At 43.3% G+C, this 19473-nt stretch overlaps 1 protein-coding gene across 3 annotated transcripts in view; it reads right to left on the bottom strand.

Annotated features, from left to right (window-relative positions):
• Positions 1 to 2129: 2129 nt before the first annotated feature.
• Tcaf1 (TRPM8 channel associated factor 1) overlaps positions 2130 to 19473 on the bottom strand; it is a 29577-nt gene continuing 12233 nt past the window's right edge. For 2 of the 3 annotated variants that reach the window (XM_076832373.2, XM_076832363.2), the window contains exons 3-9: positions 12354 to 13348; positions 11969 to 12066; positions 10717 to 10930; positions 10178 to 10417; positions 9052 to 9389; positions 7395 to 7645; positions 2130 to 4609 (exon numbers count right to left, since the gene is read on the bottom strand). In XM_076832373.2, the coding sequence (XP_076688488.1) occupies positions 4600 to 4609; positions 7395 to 7645; positions 9052 to 9389; positions 10178 to 10417; positions 10717 to 10930; positions 11969 to 12066; positions 12354 to 13348 (2146 nt within the window). In that variant the 3' untranslated portion in view covers positions 2130 to 4599. Of the gene's footprint in view, positions 4610 to 7368; positions 7646 to 9051; positions 9390 to 10177; positions 10418 to 10716; positions 10931 to 11968; positions 12067 to 12353; positions 13349 to 19473 lie in introns of all 3 variants that reach the window. The other variant, XM_076832383.2, reaches the window with a different exon arrangement.

Here is a 19473-nt window from a genome sequence, read left to right as displayed (position 1 = left end):
AAGTCTGCTCTAGGTATTGAGAGCAAGCCACAAACACCATCTCTTTGTGTCAGTTTTCTTGTGAGTAAATGATAAAGGCCTTAATTATGGTTTATTATCAGTTTCTTTATAATTCTTTGTCTCGAAGGCTACAAAGACAGCTAGAATAAAAGGAGAAACCCTATGTTTATAAAAAGTGCTGGAGTTGCCACTCCAACCTCTATTTACTTTGGTGAAGAGTAAAGAAAGTTAGGACCTCGCTCCAGGTTCTTGGCTCGTGTTGAAAGCACACACCCTACAGACAGCAGGCCCAGGCATAGGTTCAGCCCAGTGTGCGTGCTGGGGCCCAATCTACGAGTTTCATATGAGATCGTAAAAAAAAATATGAGTTTCATTCAGGAAGGGGAGGGGTCGTTTTTCCATGTAGTGGGGCCTCCTCTGGACCCCTTGAAAGATTATTTGTGTATTGCATCTTTGATCATTTCACCCTCCTCCCTCCCACCCTTTGGGCACTGTCTCAGACTTTAAACTAAAAATTTGGATAGTTTGTGAAAATGAGCATTATGTCAAAATTCAGACAATTAATGATTTTTAGTGCCTACATGTTCATATTTCTTAAATAATTATGTATATTTAAGTTTCTATGAACAGATGGAACTTTAATGGCCCTTGGGTGCCCAGACTTGTATTAATATTAACCTTGGTTCCTGACATTGTCATTACTGGTCAAAACATGGCTTTTTTTTGTTGGTTGATTTTTAATCACTTCTATTCTCCTCTTATTTATTTGTTCATTCATTTATTCAGCATTTCTCTATTGAATGAGCAGTTAGGAAACCAATGACCCAGCCTGAGGTAGGATATTGAGTTACTTAAACTGCCCTAGATCTCCTCTCAAAGAAATTCGTCTTCTATACAGCACTGAAATGTGCCAGAATCCAAAGACATAAATACCATTTCTGTATTGTCTCAATTTAGATGTAGTATTTTGTGCACGTTTGTGGTTAGAACAAATATCTTTAGGAAGCTGAGAATTTTCCACTACCCATTCTCTACTGTATTTGGAAGATTGATCCTGACAATGTGGGAGATCGAAGGAAGAAACCCTTTTCAAATTGGAAGCCAATAGGGAATTTATCCACTAAGTATATTAGAGGTTGATCCTATGGAGAGTGGAGAGAAAGGGTTTGTTACAAATGCTCCTGTTGAAGGTTGGCTGTGAGGTTAGTACTCATTAGAGAGCTTCATTTGATCTTGGGAGTGAGACAATAGGGAAAAAGAAGCTAATGGTATATTTCAGTTTCCTTTCACAGGAATGCAGACTAACTGGTGTGGTGGAAGACAAAAAAGAATTTTGGTTTTTGCTGTGACAGTAACAACCTGGGAATGACTCTCATTTGTGAGAGTAAATCTCGGTTCCAGATCCTGATACATGGATCATAGGAGAGATGCTAACTCAGGTGTGTGGTGGGGAGGTCTTCTATGTAAATATTTATTTTAAGACAGAAATGTTGGAAGGATGGAGAAGGAACAGCTACTAAAGTAGTAGGGACAGTAGGGCACAAGAAACTTGGTAGCCTGTTTCTCTCAAGTTCAGGAGAAAAATAGGTGAAACAGATGATAATGCACAGGGAAAGTGGCAAGGGACCTAGGAATGGGCTGACAGGTGGACAGAAATCCTCTGACACCACCAGCTGGTCTTCTGTAGGACTAAAATTTGTTAAAGCTGTCAAGTGAATAAGAGTGCAGAAAAGGTTCCAGCCCTAGTGGTTCTTCTTGAAGTATTTCCCAGAATAGGGGTGGACTTCACAGCCTTGAAAAGAACACTAGCTGGCAATCTTCATCCAATGCCTCCTTGAGCATTCTTTCATTTAATAAATATTGCAAACCTGCTGGACAGCAAGCTTAATCACTAGGCATGGTGAGGCCAGCAGAAGGCTTGCTTTCTGTGGACCACCTGTAGAAACAAGGGAAAGCGAAGTGTGCTTGAATTGTTGGCATATATTTGTGTGGTTAGAACTGCAGAGTAATGGGGACATGTGACGATGAGCCTGAAGATATCGGGGGATCCATATGGTTGAGGGCCTTGTAAGCTATGTTAAGGGTTTGGTTTGATTGATTGTATCTTAGCCAATGTGAAGCCACAGAAGGATTTTTATTTGACTTTATTAAAAATGTTTCAAAGTAATACATGCACAAGGTAAAAAATTAAATAGTACAGAAGGACTTAAAATGAAAATCACAGTTTCCCACCCGACCCCTTAAACCCTAGTCCAGTTCCCTAGATACTTTTAACAATATTTTTTGGATCTTCTGGTAACTAACTTTCTACTTTAAATAATGTTTGAACAATAATTTCTTGATTAACTTTAGACAATCTTTGATAATTACCCATTACAAAAGATAAGGATTTAGCTTACACTCTCTGTACTTTTCCTTTGCCCATACTTCTCCAAATATTTGATAGATATGTTATTTTTAATACTTTTGTTGGTTTAATTTATAGCTTTGATCAATGCACTAATTGTCTATTTTTTTGTTTTATTAATTGAATACCTTATCTTTTTAACCCCCACTTTGAACATATAAGTAGCCCTAAACGTCCTTTCTACTTTTCTTGCCTCAGCTAATTCTCGACCTCTTTCTGGTTTCTTTTACCCTAATTTGTCAGCATTACATTTAGCTTTAGTTCTGAATAAAAACACTTCAGCCATTTTTACTTTGTCAGTTAGTTGATCAGAACACTGGAGACAATAAATGGCATCTCCAAGATTTGGGGTACGAAAATACTTTATATTGAGAGCCAAGTAGCAGCCAGGATGTCTTTTCACCACACCCCTAATGTCATGGTGCCTGGATCACTGGAAAGGAGACATACCTACCGTCAATGTCAACTCAAGTCTTCCTCCACACTCTGAGTAACCAAAATCATGCCCCATTTTATTTTGCTTCATAATTGGACTGGAATTTCTTGACATTTTCTATTCAACTTTCTTTTTTGTTGACTAAAGACTGTGTTTCTTCTCAAACATTCCAGCTTCTCAATGATACTACCTATGGCCCTGAATGCACATTCTCCATAGAGCCGAAGACTATGCTCTCTCATCCAAAAAGGGTCTGCTGGACAACTGTCACTCAGAGAGATGTCCTTCCAGGTGACCATCACTCTGGAGTGAGACATCCTTCCAGATGAACATCACTCTAGAGTGAGACATCTTGGGGTGAGGTCCATATGGATCCTATTTCATCTTCTTTCCTGGGTTTCATCATTTTTTTCTGGGAAACTTCCTCAAGGTACTTCCTCAGTGAGGGTAAAAGAAGGTAGACTTTGAAACTTGCATGCCAGAACATGTCTTCATGTTGCTGTTCTTCTTGACCGCCTGCCTTCTACGGAATTCCCAAAACCAAGGTTTTCTAGAAGTTGTGTGAAAACATTGTTCCCATGACTTCTTGCATTCAGGGTCCCTGATGAAAACTCTGCTGTCAGTCTATTTCTCATCCGATTTTAGTTGAACTAATTTTAGTTTTTTTCTCCTTGGACACATTTCTTAAGAATCCAAAATTCTGGAAGGCTGTCTAGGTGTAGGTAGAACTGGGGTTCCTCAACCTGTTCATCTACTGTTCAATTCTTTCTCTATGTTCTCCCTTCTAGGAATGGCTAGTGGTTGATATTGATTGTCTAGGTCTCTCCTTCCTTCATATTTTCTCTTTCTTTTTGCTCTACATCTGGGGAGACCCTCAACTTCACTTTCCAGCCTGTCCACGGAGGACTTTTCAGTTTTATTTTGCTTTCAAGGGGCTTTTGTTATCCACAGCTTTCCCTTTCTTTGCAGTGTCCCGTTACCATTTTACAAATGCACCTCTAATCTCTCTGAAGATAGGGTGTGAATTTTCAGTTATTCTTTCCCTCTGGAGTTCATAGTACGTTCAACACCCCTAATTCTACATGGTTAGTTTTCTTATGTTTCGTCCCTGCTCTTGCCTCCTGCCCTCTGTGTGTGGGATTTCCTAGCTAAAAGTTCACATCCCAGAATCAATATTAACTACTGACTTTGGTAGGCGTCGGTGGGTTTCCTCTGCTGTCATGTGGACAGGTCTGTTTCTCCGGCTGCTTCTCTGCATGGAAGCCCTGGGCTCTTGGGTAGCGGTCTCAACTTTCCGAAGAAAATTAGCTGATTTAGGCTGGCAGGGGGTTGGGGGGGGCACTTGTTTCCACAAAAAGAGCAATTTTATTTGGAGCACCGACTCTTACCTCTCCTCAGGCAGTTTATTCAATTTCTTTATACAAACAACAATGACAACAACAACAACAAGGAATCTTTAACTGGCACTGACAGCAGGCGCCTGTGTTCTGTGCACGGGGGTGGGGGATGGGGGGATGGGGGTCAGTTATACAGCGGGTACAGTTCTTTAGTTGATGGACTCCTTTGATGCTCGAGTCTCTTTGGGGTCATGTTGCTCAGATCAGCTTCTATTCTGTCTGAAAGGTACCTTCGCTCTCATCAAGCTGCTTCCACTTTTTCTCTTCCAGAAAGGTGCTGAGATCATCTTCACATATCACCAAATGCCTTTGTCTTTGCCGAGATGTGCCGGTTCTCTTCCCATCTCTTGACTTCAATTTCAGTGGGGCCTGGGGAAGGAGGGGAGGTAAACTGACATGTTCAGTCCATCATCTTAAGTTGCAAGTCCCATTGGAGGCTTCAGACAGGGGAGTAACATGGATAACTCTGTATTTTTAAAAGATCCCCGGGGCTTTACCGCTAAACTTAAAGAGGGCAAGGACAGATACAATTTTATCCTAAAAGATTGGGCATCTAATTTTCTCACTGAGAATATGCAGTGTGGGAGACTTTTGGGAGTAAGGCTCGTTATCAAACTAGCCCATCACTCAAAATCCAATAAACTAGAGTCTGCTCTCCGGGGACCCAGGGGACAGTGACTGAGACTTGAAAAACTTTGAACCTAAAAGACTTGCTGGGTCCACAGCACTCACCCAGCCACCTGGAAAGTGCCTCGGGAGGAGGCTACCTTAAGTCCTTCCTTTGTGCTGGCATTGGGGATCAACAAAGGAACCTTTGTTCTAATGAAATTAGATGAGGAGTACAGGAGCCAAAGCTCTCGTAAGTAGGGACAGAACTCCCTCTGTTGGCTGCTTGGCTTCTTTATTACTCACTCATTTGGCCATTCAGCACTGTAGTTATGAACCCCCCATTCTGTAATCAGAATGCCTGGGTTCAAATCCCAGTTCTACCACTTGTTAGCAATATAGCTTTAGATAATTTACTGAATCTCCATAATATTCAGTTCTCTCTTTCATCAGATGGTAGTGATAATAGTTTCCATCTCATAAAATTATGGTGAGGATTAAGTGAAACACTCTGTAAAAAAGAACTAGTAGTACAGTACCTGGCACACAGTCAACACCTTACAGTTGACAGCAGTTATTTAAAATGTAGAATCAATATTCAGCATCTGTGTTTGAAGGATTTGGACCATGGATATTCATGGAATAAGGGGAAGTAATTCTAGGAGGGAGAAGTGGAATGAAATCCAGAGGAAAGCAGGGTGTAGGTCAAATCTTATTTTCTACACAGCCACCCATTTACCAACTAAGTAAATGGAAGGGTCCATTAAAATAAATGTGAGCTAAATAAAGGAAACTGTCTGGATATGCACATCGGCCTTGGAGACCGGAAAGCTATAAAAAATGGGAAGTTCTGAACAAAACTAGAAGTAAACAGGAGACTCTATGAACGTGTGCTACTTAAAGAAGCTGGATGAGCTCTATCTAGTTGTCTTGTTCCAAAGTGATGTTTTGTAGGCATGTGTGGTAGGTAACTCCACAATGACTGTCTAGTTAGTGCCACTGGGGACATACGAACTCCACTGGAGGCTGATGCCTACTGTTTGCTAAGGACAAACAGCATTATGGAATTGTTTTGTTTTTAAGACTCACTTTTGATTTAATCAAAAAGGGGATTTGACTCCTTTTTAAAATTCCTTTGGTTCCTTTCTTTTCCTGAAAAATAGAACTGAGTAAAAAGTCTACACTGTTAGTAGTTTTAAAAGACACCATTGTGAATTGAGAGTCCTTCTTTGGGATTCATAAATCAATGTACCACAAGCCTTTCAGAGGCTGGTGTATAAAACATAGGATAAGATAGAATAGGTAATAATTACATACCGAATATCTTAAAATGCCAAAGGAAAGGATTTTGAATGTTTTCACCATGAAGGAATGATAGACATTTGAGGCAACAGATACGTTCACCTCATTTAAATGCACACTACATGCATATATTGCAACCATGCAGGATATGTCATTAATACTATAATTTTTATATTTTTATGCATCTGTTAAAAATTATGACTGTATTTACCAAACTTCATCTAAACTGAAGTCTATTCCTAAAATAATTATAAAATAATCAGTGAGCTAATTATATAATAACAATGGCAATTGACGTTCTCTCTAAACCTACTAGCTGCCAGGTACTTTTCTAATGACTTTTAGAGTCAGGGAAAACTGAATCCTCACAATAATTCTGTGAACTAGGTCCCATTTTATGGGAGGAAACTGAGTCACAGAGAAGGTAAGAAAACTGCCAGGAACAATAGATGGAAGATCTAGAATTTGAACACAAGGAGTCTACTAGTTGGAATGATGATTGTAACCACTAAGCTATGGGCAGAGAATGGGAAGCAGTGAACTCACTATTCTGCACACAAGTCCCTTAAATGGCATGCATTATATAGATTACAAGGCTTCACAATTATCACTGCAAATCTTCATGACAACCCTGTGAGGCAGGGACTTTTATCCCCATTTCATACACAAGGAAATGGGAATGCAGGGTCAAATGACTTTCCCAAGAGCAAACCCTAGCTCTGGCTCTTCCTGCTATACCAGACTGCGTTTAAAGTGCTTTGACAACTATGCAGGACACAAAATACATGAGTCGTCAGAGAGCTGTCTAGCTGTCATGGTGGATTTGTGCAGTAACCTTCTATCACCAGATTTTTAGAACAACTAATAAAAAATAAAAGCCCAGAGAGAGTCTGCAGGATGTCAAAGTAAGAGCCACTATTGATGGGCTATGGCCATATTCCAAGGGCCGGTCTAGAAACTGGTGCCCAAGCTCTCAGGACCGGGCTGATAGCAGTCAGGAGGGAATCTGACAACTGAGAGCAGAGGAGCAGGATCATGGACAGGAGGCCTTGTTCCCGAGACATTCTGACTTCACTTTTGTTGTGTTCTTAACCCACTTCCTAGAGACAGAAGTCAGTAATGAGATACGGCAGTGAGCTAAGAGGACAAGGCCAGAACCCTAGCAGACAGAGGTAGAGGACTGAACCCCCACCTCTGCCTACCTCCCCAAACCTCTCTACCTGCCACCTCGATGGGCACTCCTTACATCTGTGTGAGGAGGTATAATTTCATAATATTTTCCTTCCATTCAGGCAGATAGGCCAGGCTGGTAGCCACTTCCTTCTGGATGGGCCAGGCCCAGGCCTCAAAGAACGGAGCCAGGTTCTTCTGCACTTGGTGGGAGAACATCTTGACCCACAGATTCATTTTGTCGACATTGTCTGTGGGCAGGTTGGTCTGGTTCCTGTACTCTGTGAAGAGACGGATGAATGGCTCCCAGCCAAAGGCTTCCTGGAGCTAGAAAGAGAAAGAGGAAACCAGGTGAGACGTCTAACCCACAAAAAAGAGGGCCCCGCAAACGACACAAGTGTAATGTGCTTAACTCCCTGAGCATGGGCTTCATGTCCACCCTTGGCCTTCCCTCCTGTTCTGCACACTGCCCTCATGTCCTGTTCTCCCACTTTCTGATCTTAAGAAGGGCCTTGGGGCAGACAGCAGGCAGACATGGCTGTGGTGATTGCTGCAATAATTAAAATTGATATTTTCTACCAATATCATTATTCATCTAACTCACAAGATCACGGAAATAATGATGCGAGTTACGCAGGGTCTTAAAACCGACCCAAGTGGACCCATCCTTGTTATCTTTCCTAGTTACAAGGTGAAACTCCAGCAATTGGGAAACTCCCACCCCTATGCCGCAATCCTCAATAATCAGAGGTCTATGTCAGCTCACAAGGGCTACCCAAATGGCCTTTGGGGGCAGGGGGAGTGACTCAGGTAGAAGTGGGAGACCACACGTAGTCTAGTCAGCCAGAACTAAGAAGTCATAGTTTTAGAAATAGGCAGCCGTCCCAAGGCCATGCCTAGAGTCCATGCTAGCCAGGATTTCAGAGTTTTTGGGCACACAGGCCCTTGGGAAGTTCCCTAGACTGACTTAACGTTACTTCATGGACGAGGAACGTTTGCTCCTGCACCTAACAATAAAGTGAAAATAGAGCCTCCCTGATGATTTCACACCATTGCCCTGGCAGTGAGAACGAGCAGAGAGGAACTTGAGCAGGTGGAAGAACCAGAATAGAGCAGGCCTGGCCTGACCCAAGGCGATGCCACACCCCACTGTGAGCCAGGAACTGATCCAGGCACTGGGGGCAGCGGTCTAGGGCATGGAGCATTCAGAGGCAAAGCCGATCTCTGTGCCTGGGGCAGTGAGGATGCCGCGTGGATTGCCTATTGAGGTGGGGTCTGAGGCACAGCCAGGTCATAATGAGGAGAGGGTACACTCAATGAGGGGAAGACAGATCATAACCTGGAGTAGTACGTGAATGGGGTGGTTTGGTGCTAACTGTTTGGTAGAAAGTTTGGCTTCAATTGAAGGTCTGTCTGCCTTTAAGACCAGAGAGAAAGAGAGTATATTTTTATAGTACTGTGTTTGCCTCCAAGGGTTTTAAGATTTCTCACCTCTCTTGGGGTGCAGCTGAGGCTACTAAGTCCACTCTAGGGTCATGCAAAGTGAGGTCCGAGAGGCCTCACCCAATAGGACTTTTACATTTGGTCTTGTCTGCATCTCCCTCGGCTGAGTGTGGGAGACAGATGCAGTGGGGGTCTCCTGGGTGGCTAGAAGATCACCTAACACTTGGCCTTGTTGGTCCTCACAGCTAGGGTCTCCCTCCCATTGCCCTCCCCCACCTCCTGTCCAGTACCTGTAAATACGTCTCCAGTGCGGTCCACGCATTCCAGTTTTTCACATTGGGTCCCTTGCCCAGGTAGATTCGGACACGCTTCTCCCGAACTGGGGGCCACAGGGCAATATTGGCACGGCCTCGAGGAATGCCCAGGACTGTTTCATGCACATAAACACACCACAGGTTGCAGGTGGCCTCGGTGGTGTGCGGTGGGAACTCCCACTCCTGCCGCTGCTGGTTGCGGCCCAGCTCGTGCACGGGGCCCCACAGCCCCTTGGTTCTGATGAGCTTCTCATTGATGAGCTCCTGCACGGACTCCAGATGGCACATGATGGGGTACCCAGCATGCATCCAGCCTGGGAAATACAGGAGGGGAGAGGAAGGGTTAGGGTCCTCCTATCCACCTGGTGAAACTTCCACAAGAATCAGTAGCCCCAGGCTACCTCCTGCACCCTACCACTCAGGAGGGCAAACCAAGCCCAAACTCTCCAGGCTCTCCTTCTCAAGGCCTCTGTGCGAATGCTCTCATTGCACTCTGACTTGCAGGGCCTCAGGAGGGGGCGTGGGTTGTAGGGAGCCATTTGTGCCACCATTGCAGTTTTTTGTTTTTATGAGGATGCCTTATCCATGTGTCTCATTTTTTTTTTTTTTTTTATAATTCAGAATTTGTTGAAGGTGGTTTCTCCTCCCATTATCACATTGACACTACTTTACACTGGTGATTTATTCATCCCAAGAAAACAAGGGTCTAGAGAAATTTCTTTGGTTCTTTGAGGTCTAGACATTCCCTGTTCCATTTTCTGGGCTCCGTCACCCATAGGCAAAGGAGTCTTCATTCAGTGTCTCTCAGTGACTCTGAGCTAATTCAAGGTCCTCTGCTGTCTCTACCCACTTCTTGATGTCTCCATTTGGACACTTGTGAAGGATCAGGTAGCATCCCTTGATATCTCTGATGACATCTCTTGACATGCTGATGGACATGGCTATTTATTTCTTACATAACCTTTTCCCTATCTATTTAAATAGCAGGAAGTATGTCTACATGTCTTGCTAGCAAAGCATGTGTACCCTCCTGGCTGCCTGCTGCATGGCTATGGAAAGAAAGGCACTTTGTGTCTGTGTGCAGAGGGATCAGGGCACCCACCAACTGAGATCTGCACGTCAGCGACAATCCTCTGAGGCAGTCGTAAGGGGAAGGGTTCGGCTCCCAGTCGTGCCACCGCCTGCATCACCTCATCCCAGAGGCGGAGCAGTGGCTCAGGGTTCTCCAGAGCACGCAGATTTGCAGTTGGCACTGTCAGGATAATGTTGTCCGTGGCCAGCTCTCCCCAGGGACCTGGATTCTCCTGGATACGCCTCTTCCACTCCTCCTGGGATGTCTCCCCTAGAAGAGAGGCCAGCGGGGCTTGGAACATGCTTTCCCAAATACCTTAAGTCAAAGCATCAACTCAGACCCCAGGAGGGGAACGACAAGACCATGAGCAATACATCCCTCCTCTTTATCCTGTGAAGTCCCCATGGATATGGTGTGGTGTTTATCTCCTGGCCCCGGAGAAGAATTTAAGGAGGCCACCCTCCTTCCCACCAGGCTGTGTCTCTCTCTCCTACATCAAACAGCCCTCAAGCCCCTCCTCGTCCCAGTCCTCCACCTCCCTCGGGATGCACCCCACAGCTTCCACTCACCCAGCTTGTAGTAGGGAGCATGCACGGCTCCCTTAACGGTGATGGGCACAGAACCCAGTTTGCTGCTCTGAGGCACAATGATATAGAGGAGGCCACCCCAGAGGCAGGTGATTGACTTTGTGGGTTTGTCCAAGCAGCACCGGTTAATCACCAGGGGACCTCGGAACAGCTTGCTGGCCCTGGTCAGGTCATCCGTGTGGCAGCCAATCTGGATCTGAAGCAGAGAAATCCCCCCAACACAGTCACCACAGGGCAAGGGTGGGTGAAAGGAGAGAGTGCAGGAGGTGGAGGCTCAGGAGGGTCATAGGGCCACGACCCCATGTACCATCAATGAGTTGTGTCAGAGAGCCCATGAAATCACAGCTCTCCACAGGTCATATGACTAATTATGGGTGAATTGTTCTCGAGAGGGATTCCAATATCTCTGCAGTGGGTTGTGCAGAATCATTAACATAAGGAGCAGCAGGTGTAACCAGTAAGGTAAATTCCAAGGAGCGCTGACTCCACAAATGGTCCCTTAGTGTCTTTTAAGATAAGGGTCCTAGGTTGCAGATTCTGCAGTGGTGGACCTGGCACTGATGAGTGGAGGGGACCCTATGTTTTTCAGTGGGATCCCGCTGATGAAGTGGAGGGTTGGTTCAGTCCTGCCTCTCTCTCCAAGGCCCCCCTTCCTGGGAAGGTGAAATGACTCCTGTACCTGGTGATCATGGGATTGTTTCCCTGGTTTATGCTAAACAAGTGCCAGGATAGGTAGGGCATAGACTAGGCTCCACCAGCCAATGGCCGTCTGGGGAGGTAAAGCAAGATGGGGTATCTGCATGTGGAAGTGAAAAAGCAGACCATGGACTCCAGCAATCAAGATTACCACCTTTGGTGTTATGGGGAAGAAGCCAGGGTGAGAAGGAGCTTGTGCTACAACCAGAGAAATATATGGGCATAGAAAGTGAACTGAGATTTATTCAATCCCTGTGGAGGGGTAGGTTAACTTCCGTTTGATGCCTCTATTCCTCCCTCTCTGACACAAGTCAAAAGGACAATACTTAAGAACCAGCAGTTGGCTAGTTTTGAGTCCTGAGCTCTGAAATGTTTCAGTCTATACGTTGTCTGCAGTGCAACTGGCTTATCCTTATAATGTGGGCATAGATACGTGACTTGTATTGCCAGTAGGGTTTTATGAGGACCAAATACAATACCAGCAGTGAAGGCAAGAGTCTTGGTTGCATGTTATGTGGTGGGCAGGGTGTGGCCTCACCTTCAGATCTGCAGAGGCAGCAGATTCCGGCAATGAGACTTCAATGATTTGCCTTCCAGGTATGTAGAGCCCGGTGCTCATCCAGCAGTATCGGGTGCCTGCCAAAAGCACAGAAGGGTATACTTTATCCCTACTCCATGACTCTACCGGACCTGGCACTCCATAGATCCTTCAAGAGCTCTGCCCAGCCTTTCCTTTCTGTGCTACCCTGACCCATCTCTTCCAAACAGCACTGCAAGCTTCAGCCCCTGTCTTCTCAAAGTCAATGGCAAAGGATAGAGACCATCATCTGCAGAAGTCAGACCCCCAAAATGAGGTGCTGCAATCACATGCTTCAATCCCAGCAGTTCCCAAGATGCTCCCACGCTCATTCCATACTCCATACCTGGATTGGTACAGTTGACCTCCACGGTGATGGGAGACTCGGAAGGGCGCAGATAGGGGCTGCTGTACATGTCTTCAATTTCCGGGACTAACAGAGAGAGGTCGCTTCCAGAGTGGGCCAGACCAGTGGCCAGGGAAAGCATGGCCCCCCTGCAGCAGTCATTGATAACGGGGTTCTCTCGGGTGGCTACGGGGAGCCGATAGCGACTGAGCAGCTTCCTCAGGAGTCGGTGCACGGACATGTAGGCAGGGATCTCTTCTGCAGGGATCTGGAGGAAGGCTGCACCGTCTGGGCCCAGCTTGGCCAACCAGCCCTTCTCCACATTCCCTCTCTTTCTGCCCATTATAACCTGGAACTCAGCCAGGGTGGAACGGAAGTGATAGGTCCTTATCCCTGCTTTAGGGGTACGGAAGGGCCCTGGATTGAGGCTTTGGCTTGTGATGCTGATGCCAAAGGGATTGAGGAGGAGGTTTCCAGGGAATCGAGCCAAAGGGGACACCCCTGGGTTCTTGAAGGCCCACCACCAGGCTTGGGCTCCAACAAATAGCCCGCCGCCCTCTGCTACAAACTCCTGCAGCTCCTTGACCCCCACTTCACTCACAGGCTCAAAGCAATAGACACTCGCATCACTGGTGAGATTGGGCTCAATGCTGGTGTCTATGCCCCCCACTGCAAGCAGGCCGCTCAGCGTTCTCAGCTCTGTCTGCACCACGATCTTGCCTCTGCGGCCCCCATCCAGCCAGCGGACAGCATTGAGCAGAAAGGGGCCCAGTTTCCCCACTGTGAATAACACCTTATGGCCAGTCACAACCACCCGGCCCCGGCCATAGCGGGCAGCTGCTATCACACAGCCATGGTAGGAATCTAACCCCAGGGGAAAGGCTAAGGCCCCGTGCACTAGCAGCTGGGATGGGAAGCAATCGGAGTTGCTGATGTCCAGCTCTGAAATCCCATGCAGGAGCTCGTCTCTGTCCTCGGAGAGGTCATCTTCACAACTGCAAAAGACACACCACTCTGGATTAGAGGAAGGCCCTGCACAAGGCTTCCGAGCAGCGCCTGAGCACAGCAGGACTGGAGACCTGTGGCCTTTGCTCATACTGATACTGTAGGTCCTGCAGGAGAGTTAGGAGAACAGAGTGGGCAGACCTCACCTCCCTGGGTGTGGAGATGTGTTAGAAGGAGGACAGAACGACTTGGCATGAATTCTGCTCTGCACAAATTTAGAGCACAAGTTCTCTAAAGGAACATTGCAAAGGAAATCCTGAGATGCTTACTGCACACTCTACCTTAAATATTCCAGATTGAAGTTCATGTTTATTTATTTTAGTACAAAATTAATGGGAAATCATATTTCTATTCTTATAAGGAGTCTTCTTTATAAACTTTGTACCCTTTCTCCAGATAAAGTCTACAGAAAGCCAAACTCTTAGTGCTAGCAAAGAATCATTACTATCTCAAATGGTGCAGCAGGAGAGTTCACTGGCCTTAACTCCAGTGAGCCCCTTTGCTACCTGACCCACAAGGACTTGAACACCTAGAACTGCACCCCATCATTGCCTGCCCAACAGTAGTGACACATGCTAGGGGGTTTTGCTTAGCACCATGGGTTTACTTTTGATGGGTCACCCATCCTTTTAGGAGCTCAAGATACCCATAAGCCCAAAGTGGGAGATGGAGACCTGGACACTTAGTGGGATTATCAGGGATAGAGTGACCTCGGTAAGCTTAAGATCCCAGAGCTGGTTCTGGCATAGTGTTAGGTAGAGCTATGCCAATTGGAAGAAGGCAGCTTTTAGAAAACATCAAAAAAACAGAGGTCAGTCGACAACATATTCAGTGTTTGTGCTGTTCTTTCTGTGGCTGGCAGAGCTCCAACTGATGGCAGAACCATGGTCCTCACAGCAGATCCTTTCCAGAAGATAAAGGTATCACCCTACAACTTGGAGACGACACTCTTTCTCCTTGAAACACTAGCCATTAAAATCATCAACTAGTTCTTCTTGCTCTGATTCCAGGCTGACCAAATATCCTATGACTATAATCTTGCTTCTCATGTCCACATGCCTAATGACAGTAGAAGTCATTAGCTAGGCCAAACAGAATATTTGGGTTCTTTGACATTTATTTTTCTCAAGCAACACCTAGACAGTCTATCCTTAATTTGATAATTATAAAAAATAATTTTTTAAAAAATTAGTACTTTATGTATACAAAATTAAATGAAAAATGTTTTAATCTTATGAGGACTTGTATTTATAAATTTCATGCAATTAATTTTTTTAATAAATGAATTCAGTGAAAAGGTGGGCTATTGTGGTCTAAATCAATGAATGAGCATCAGAATCTCTCCACTAGCCAACATGACAAGATGAGAAATACTGAACCTGCAAAGCTAAGACTCAGACCCCAAGTCCCTAGAATTTCATCTAGACAAGAGAGCACTATCTGAGGTTCAGTGCTGAGCCAGGGGACACCCTCGGAGACACGGGTCTGTGGACTGCTGTAGCCATGCATACATACAGGGGGAGCTAAACAATAACTGGATGGTTTAAAAAGTTTCAATGGGGTTTTCTCTTTCTCACAGTGGGGTACAGATAGAGCATATAAAGTGAATGGAATCCGATGGATCAGAGATTCTTGAGAACAGAAGAATCTGGAGCTGCATGTGTGTGAAAGAGAAGATCAAGTACATGAAATGACCAGGACGATCATTTGCGCTGAGAAAATGCACTGCAAAAATCGATGATGTTCAATCTAGACTTTCAATTCTATTCAAAACTTAAATAGGAAATAATCCTCAAACAGGTGTTGACAACTAAAAGCATGAAACAGAAGCACCAAACTAATGACAGAGAAAATCAACTTCCAAGGAAACAGTGATCCAGGAAAAGGAGGCTCTGAAGATGGTTTATCATTGGTGAATTTTAAGAAGATATGTTATAAAAAAAGTGACAGGCTGGTATAAAAAGTTACTAATTATGATAAAAATTTATTACCAAATCAATAATCTCAGTTTTAACACAGGGGAAGAAGATATGTTTTGGCATATCTGTCAACTTTGCAGAAAGTTGAGTAAAGTGAATCTTCAGAGAGCAGTTCTATAGGCCAAAAAGACGATTATCAGAAAGAAAATATGGTATATATAAACAATGGAATATTACTCAGCCATAAAGAAGAATGAAATTATGGCATTTGTCAGTAAACAGATGGAACTGGAGATTATCATGCTAAGTAAAATAAGCCAGTCCCCCAAAACCAAAGGCAGAATGTTCTCTCTGATATGTGGATGCTAGCCCACAACAAGGGAGGGGAGATTAGAAGCTCACTGGACTAGAGAAAGGGGAATGAAGGGAAGGGAGGATGGCTGGTAATAGGAAAGACAGTAGAATGAATCAGGCATGTCTTTCCTATCTTCACATACAAATACACGATCAGTTCATGTTCAACCACAGTATTGGGATCCTAATTGAAACAAGCTGTACTTACTCAATGCATGTATAACATTTCAAATTATACTCTGCTGTCATGTAAAAAAAAAAAAAAAAAAAAAAAGATGATTATCTGAAAAGAGTTAAGAAGTCCAGATCAGAAGATCCAGCATCTAGCTGGCAGGAATTTCAAACAGAAAGAACAGAGAGAAACAAGAAGAAACCAGTACAAAATGAGGAGCATTTCCTTAGACTGCAAACAGAACCAAGTCACTGACTGAATGCAGAGCAGGGGAAGCGAGAAAGCATCCCGCCAGTTACAGGAAACTTGTGAACTCCACATGAAAAGAAAAAACCTTAAAGGATCCCACAGAGGAAGACAAATGACCCACAAATACATAAACATTTCAACTACGTAAGACTTCTGAGCACACGAGGATACGAAAATTACCACACAGGAAACTTTGCCAAAAACATGATTTGAGCTTAGGTCGGAAGTCCAGAAAAACAAAAATGAGTACAATAGAGGAATAAGTTGGCTACAAAAACGTGCAGTGGGCAGGGATGGAGTAAGATTGATCACTAATGCTGAAAACGGCTGATCAAGGCCTGGACACCCACAGTAAGTTAGTAGAGACAGATGAGAAAAACAAAGCGAACTAGAGAAAAAAAAAAAAAAAGTCAAACAAAAGTAGTAAAAATACCAGTTGAAACCAAATGCCACACACCAAATGTGAATTTTAAAAATAAGACCATACAAGTTGCTAGAAGAAAATAGGTAATTTTTAAAATAATATGGCTGTGGGGAAAGCTTGCTAACTATGACTCAAAATCAGATGTAATAGTGAAAAGATTGATAAGATCAACTAGTTATAGATAAACATTTTTGGCAAAAATATGAAACATTTAAAAAATCAAATGTGATACAAATCACAAATACAGGGATAATATTCTTAGTATGCAAAAAAAAAAGTCATAAAATGGAGAGAACACCAAGAACTTAACAAGAAAAATGATCAAAATGAACAGGCAGTTCACAAATAGCAAACAATAAGTGGCCTTTAGACCCCCCAAAAGATAACCAATAAAATTACTCGTTATAAGAATAATGCAAATTAGGGCTGGGGTGGTGGCTCAGCGGTAGAGCGCATGCCTAGCAGATGCAAGGCCCTGGGTTTGATCCTCAGCACCACATTAAAAAAATAAGTAAAATTAAGGTATTGTGCCCAACTAAAAAAAAAATAAATATTAAAAAAATAATGTAAATTAAAACTATATTGGAATACTCTTTCCTGGCCATCGAAATCAGCAAAAACACAAGTCAGACAGCTGTGCTATTGGGCATGTCCTCACATGGCTGATGGGAATTCCAAATGGCACAAACCTGAATGGAGAAGACTGGAAATTTCTAACAAAAGTATACACACAATTACCCTACTACTAAAATAATGACCCCCAAAGTATAGCTCCTACAGAGTATGAAAACATAAGCAGAGTTATTAACTTCAACACCACTTATAACAGCAAAATGTTGAAAACAGCTTAAATGCCCACTTGTTAGAGACTGGCTGAATAAAGCGTGGTATATTCACGGAATTCAACACTATGTGACCATAGTAAAAAATGAGGAAAACTTCAATGTATTGTCAAGAATGATGACGACTATATATTAATAGGAAAAAAAAAAAAAAAGGCAGGCATGAAGGCACATGCCTGTAGTTCCAGCTACTCTGGAGGTTTCAGTGGAAGGATCACTTAAGCCCAGGGATTTGAGACCAGTCTGGGTAACACAGTGAGACCCTCATCTCAAACAAACAAACAACAATAGCAAAAAAAAAAAAAAAAAAAAAGAAAAAGAAAGAAAGAAAAAAGGAAGGAAAAAACCGTACATACAACACATACAAAAATTAACTCAAAACAGGTTCAAAACCTAGCCTGAAACTATAAAATTTCTAAAATAAAACAGGGGAAAAGCTGCTTGATGCTGGCCTTAGCAATGACTTTTTAAGTATCACACCGAAAGCTCAGGCAGTAAAAGCAAAAAATAGACAAATGAGGGTACCTCCAACGAACATGTTTCCCCATAGTCAAAGACACAATCAACAGAGTGAAAAGTCACCAATGTTTGTGGAGAAAAATATGTGTAGATCATATATCCGCAAGGGGTTAATATCCAGAATATATAATGAAGTCACACAACTCTTCATCAAAAATAAAATAACCGCACTGAAACATGGGCAAAGCACCTGAATTGACATTTTCAGTCAAATATAAATGTCAAAAAAAACCCAAAACAAAAATAAATAGTCAACGCATTTCTGAAATGCTGCTCAACATCATGAATCACCAAGGAAATGGAAACCGAAACCACAATGATATATCTCCTTGTACTTGCTAGAGTGGCTATCATCAAAAAGTCAAGAGATAACAAGGGTTATCGGGGTATGGAGTAAGAGGAATTTGTGTATGCTGTTGGTGGGAATGTAACTTGGTACCGCCTTGACAGAAAACAACTTGGAAGTTCCTTGAAAAATTAAAAATAGGACTAACACATGACCCAGCAATCCCTCTGCTGGGCATCCGCCAAAAGCAAATGGAACCAGTAACTTGTAGAGATAACTGCACTCTAAAGCTCATTGCATTGTTCATTTTCCACAGAAGCCAAGAAATGGAGATGATCTGAATGCTCATCAGTGTTTTAACGCCATTTTGAACACACACAATTTCCATCACCCCCAAAATGTACTATTTGCCCTGTTACGTTCAATCCAGCCTAATGCACTTTCTATACATATGGATTAGACTGGGATTTCACATGCATGTAACCATAAACAAGTACTCTTCTGAGCTCAGCTACTTTCACTGAGGACAGTTTTTTAAGAACCCGTCCAGATTGTTGAGTCTTATCAGTCATTCACCCCTTTACTGCTGAGTAGGTTGCTCTTCTGTGGATATTCCATAATTTACTTATCCATTCTTCTGATGATGGAAATTTAGGTAGCCTCCTATTTTGGACCTGCTGCCATGAATGTTGATGTATAAGTTTTGGCATGGACATGTTTTCATCACTCATGGACACTCAGGGATGAGTTGGCTGAGTTGAATGCTAAATGCCCCCGAACTTTGTTAAAAATTGTTAAGTCATTTTCCAAAGTCATTGTGTCATTTGATGTCCCCAATGGCAATATATAAAAATGCCAGCTGCTCCACATTCTTGTCAATACTTGGTACAGTGAATCTTTAATTTCAGCTATTTTTTGATGTTAGAGGTGTGTGATATTTCACTGTGATTTAAATTTACATTTTCCTAATGACCTCTGTTTTTGAGAAACACTTCATGGGCTTTGGTTTCTTGTCTGTCATCTTTTGTGAAGGAAGTTAAGTATTTTGCTTTTTTCTTTAACTGTCTTATTATTATTGGGATTAAGAGTTCTCTATTTACACTCAATGCAAGTCCACATTCCTTTTGTGGCCATTCATTTTTTGTCTTATGTTGTCAATCTTTACCTACTCAGTGGCAGATACTTTCTTCTCTGCTGTCGTTTAGGAAGTTTATGAATTTTTGTTTTTGCGTTCAGGTCTAGATCTATTTCTAGGTATTTGTTTTGTATGGAGAGGGGTAAGGGTCAGAATTCATTTTGTTCCCTTCTAACACTGTCCAGTTATTTCAGAACAATATGTTGAAAAGACTA

Source organism: Callospermophilus lateralis, chromosome 1 (genome assembly GCF_048772815.1).
Source record: "Callospermophilus lateralis isolate mCalLat2 chromosome 1, mCalLat2.hap1, whole genome shotgun sequence".
In the NCBI taxonomy this organism is placed as follows: domain Eukaryota; kingdom Metazoa; phylum Chordata; class Mammalia; order Rodentia; family Sciuridae; genus Callospermophilus; species Callospermophilus lateralis.
This window is presented reverse-complemented; position numbering and strand designations above follow the sequence as displayed.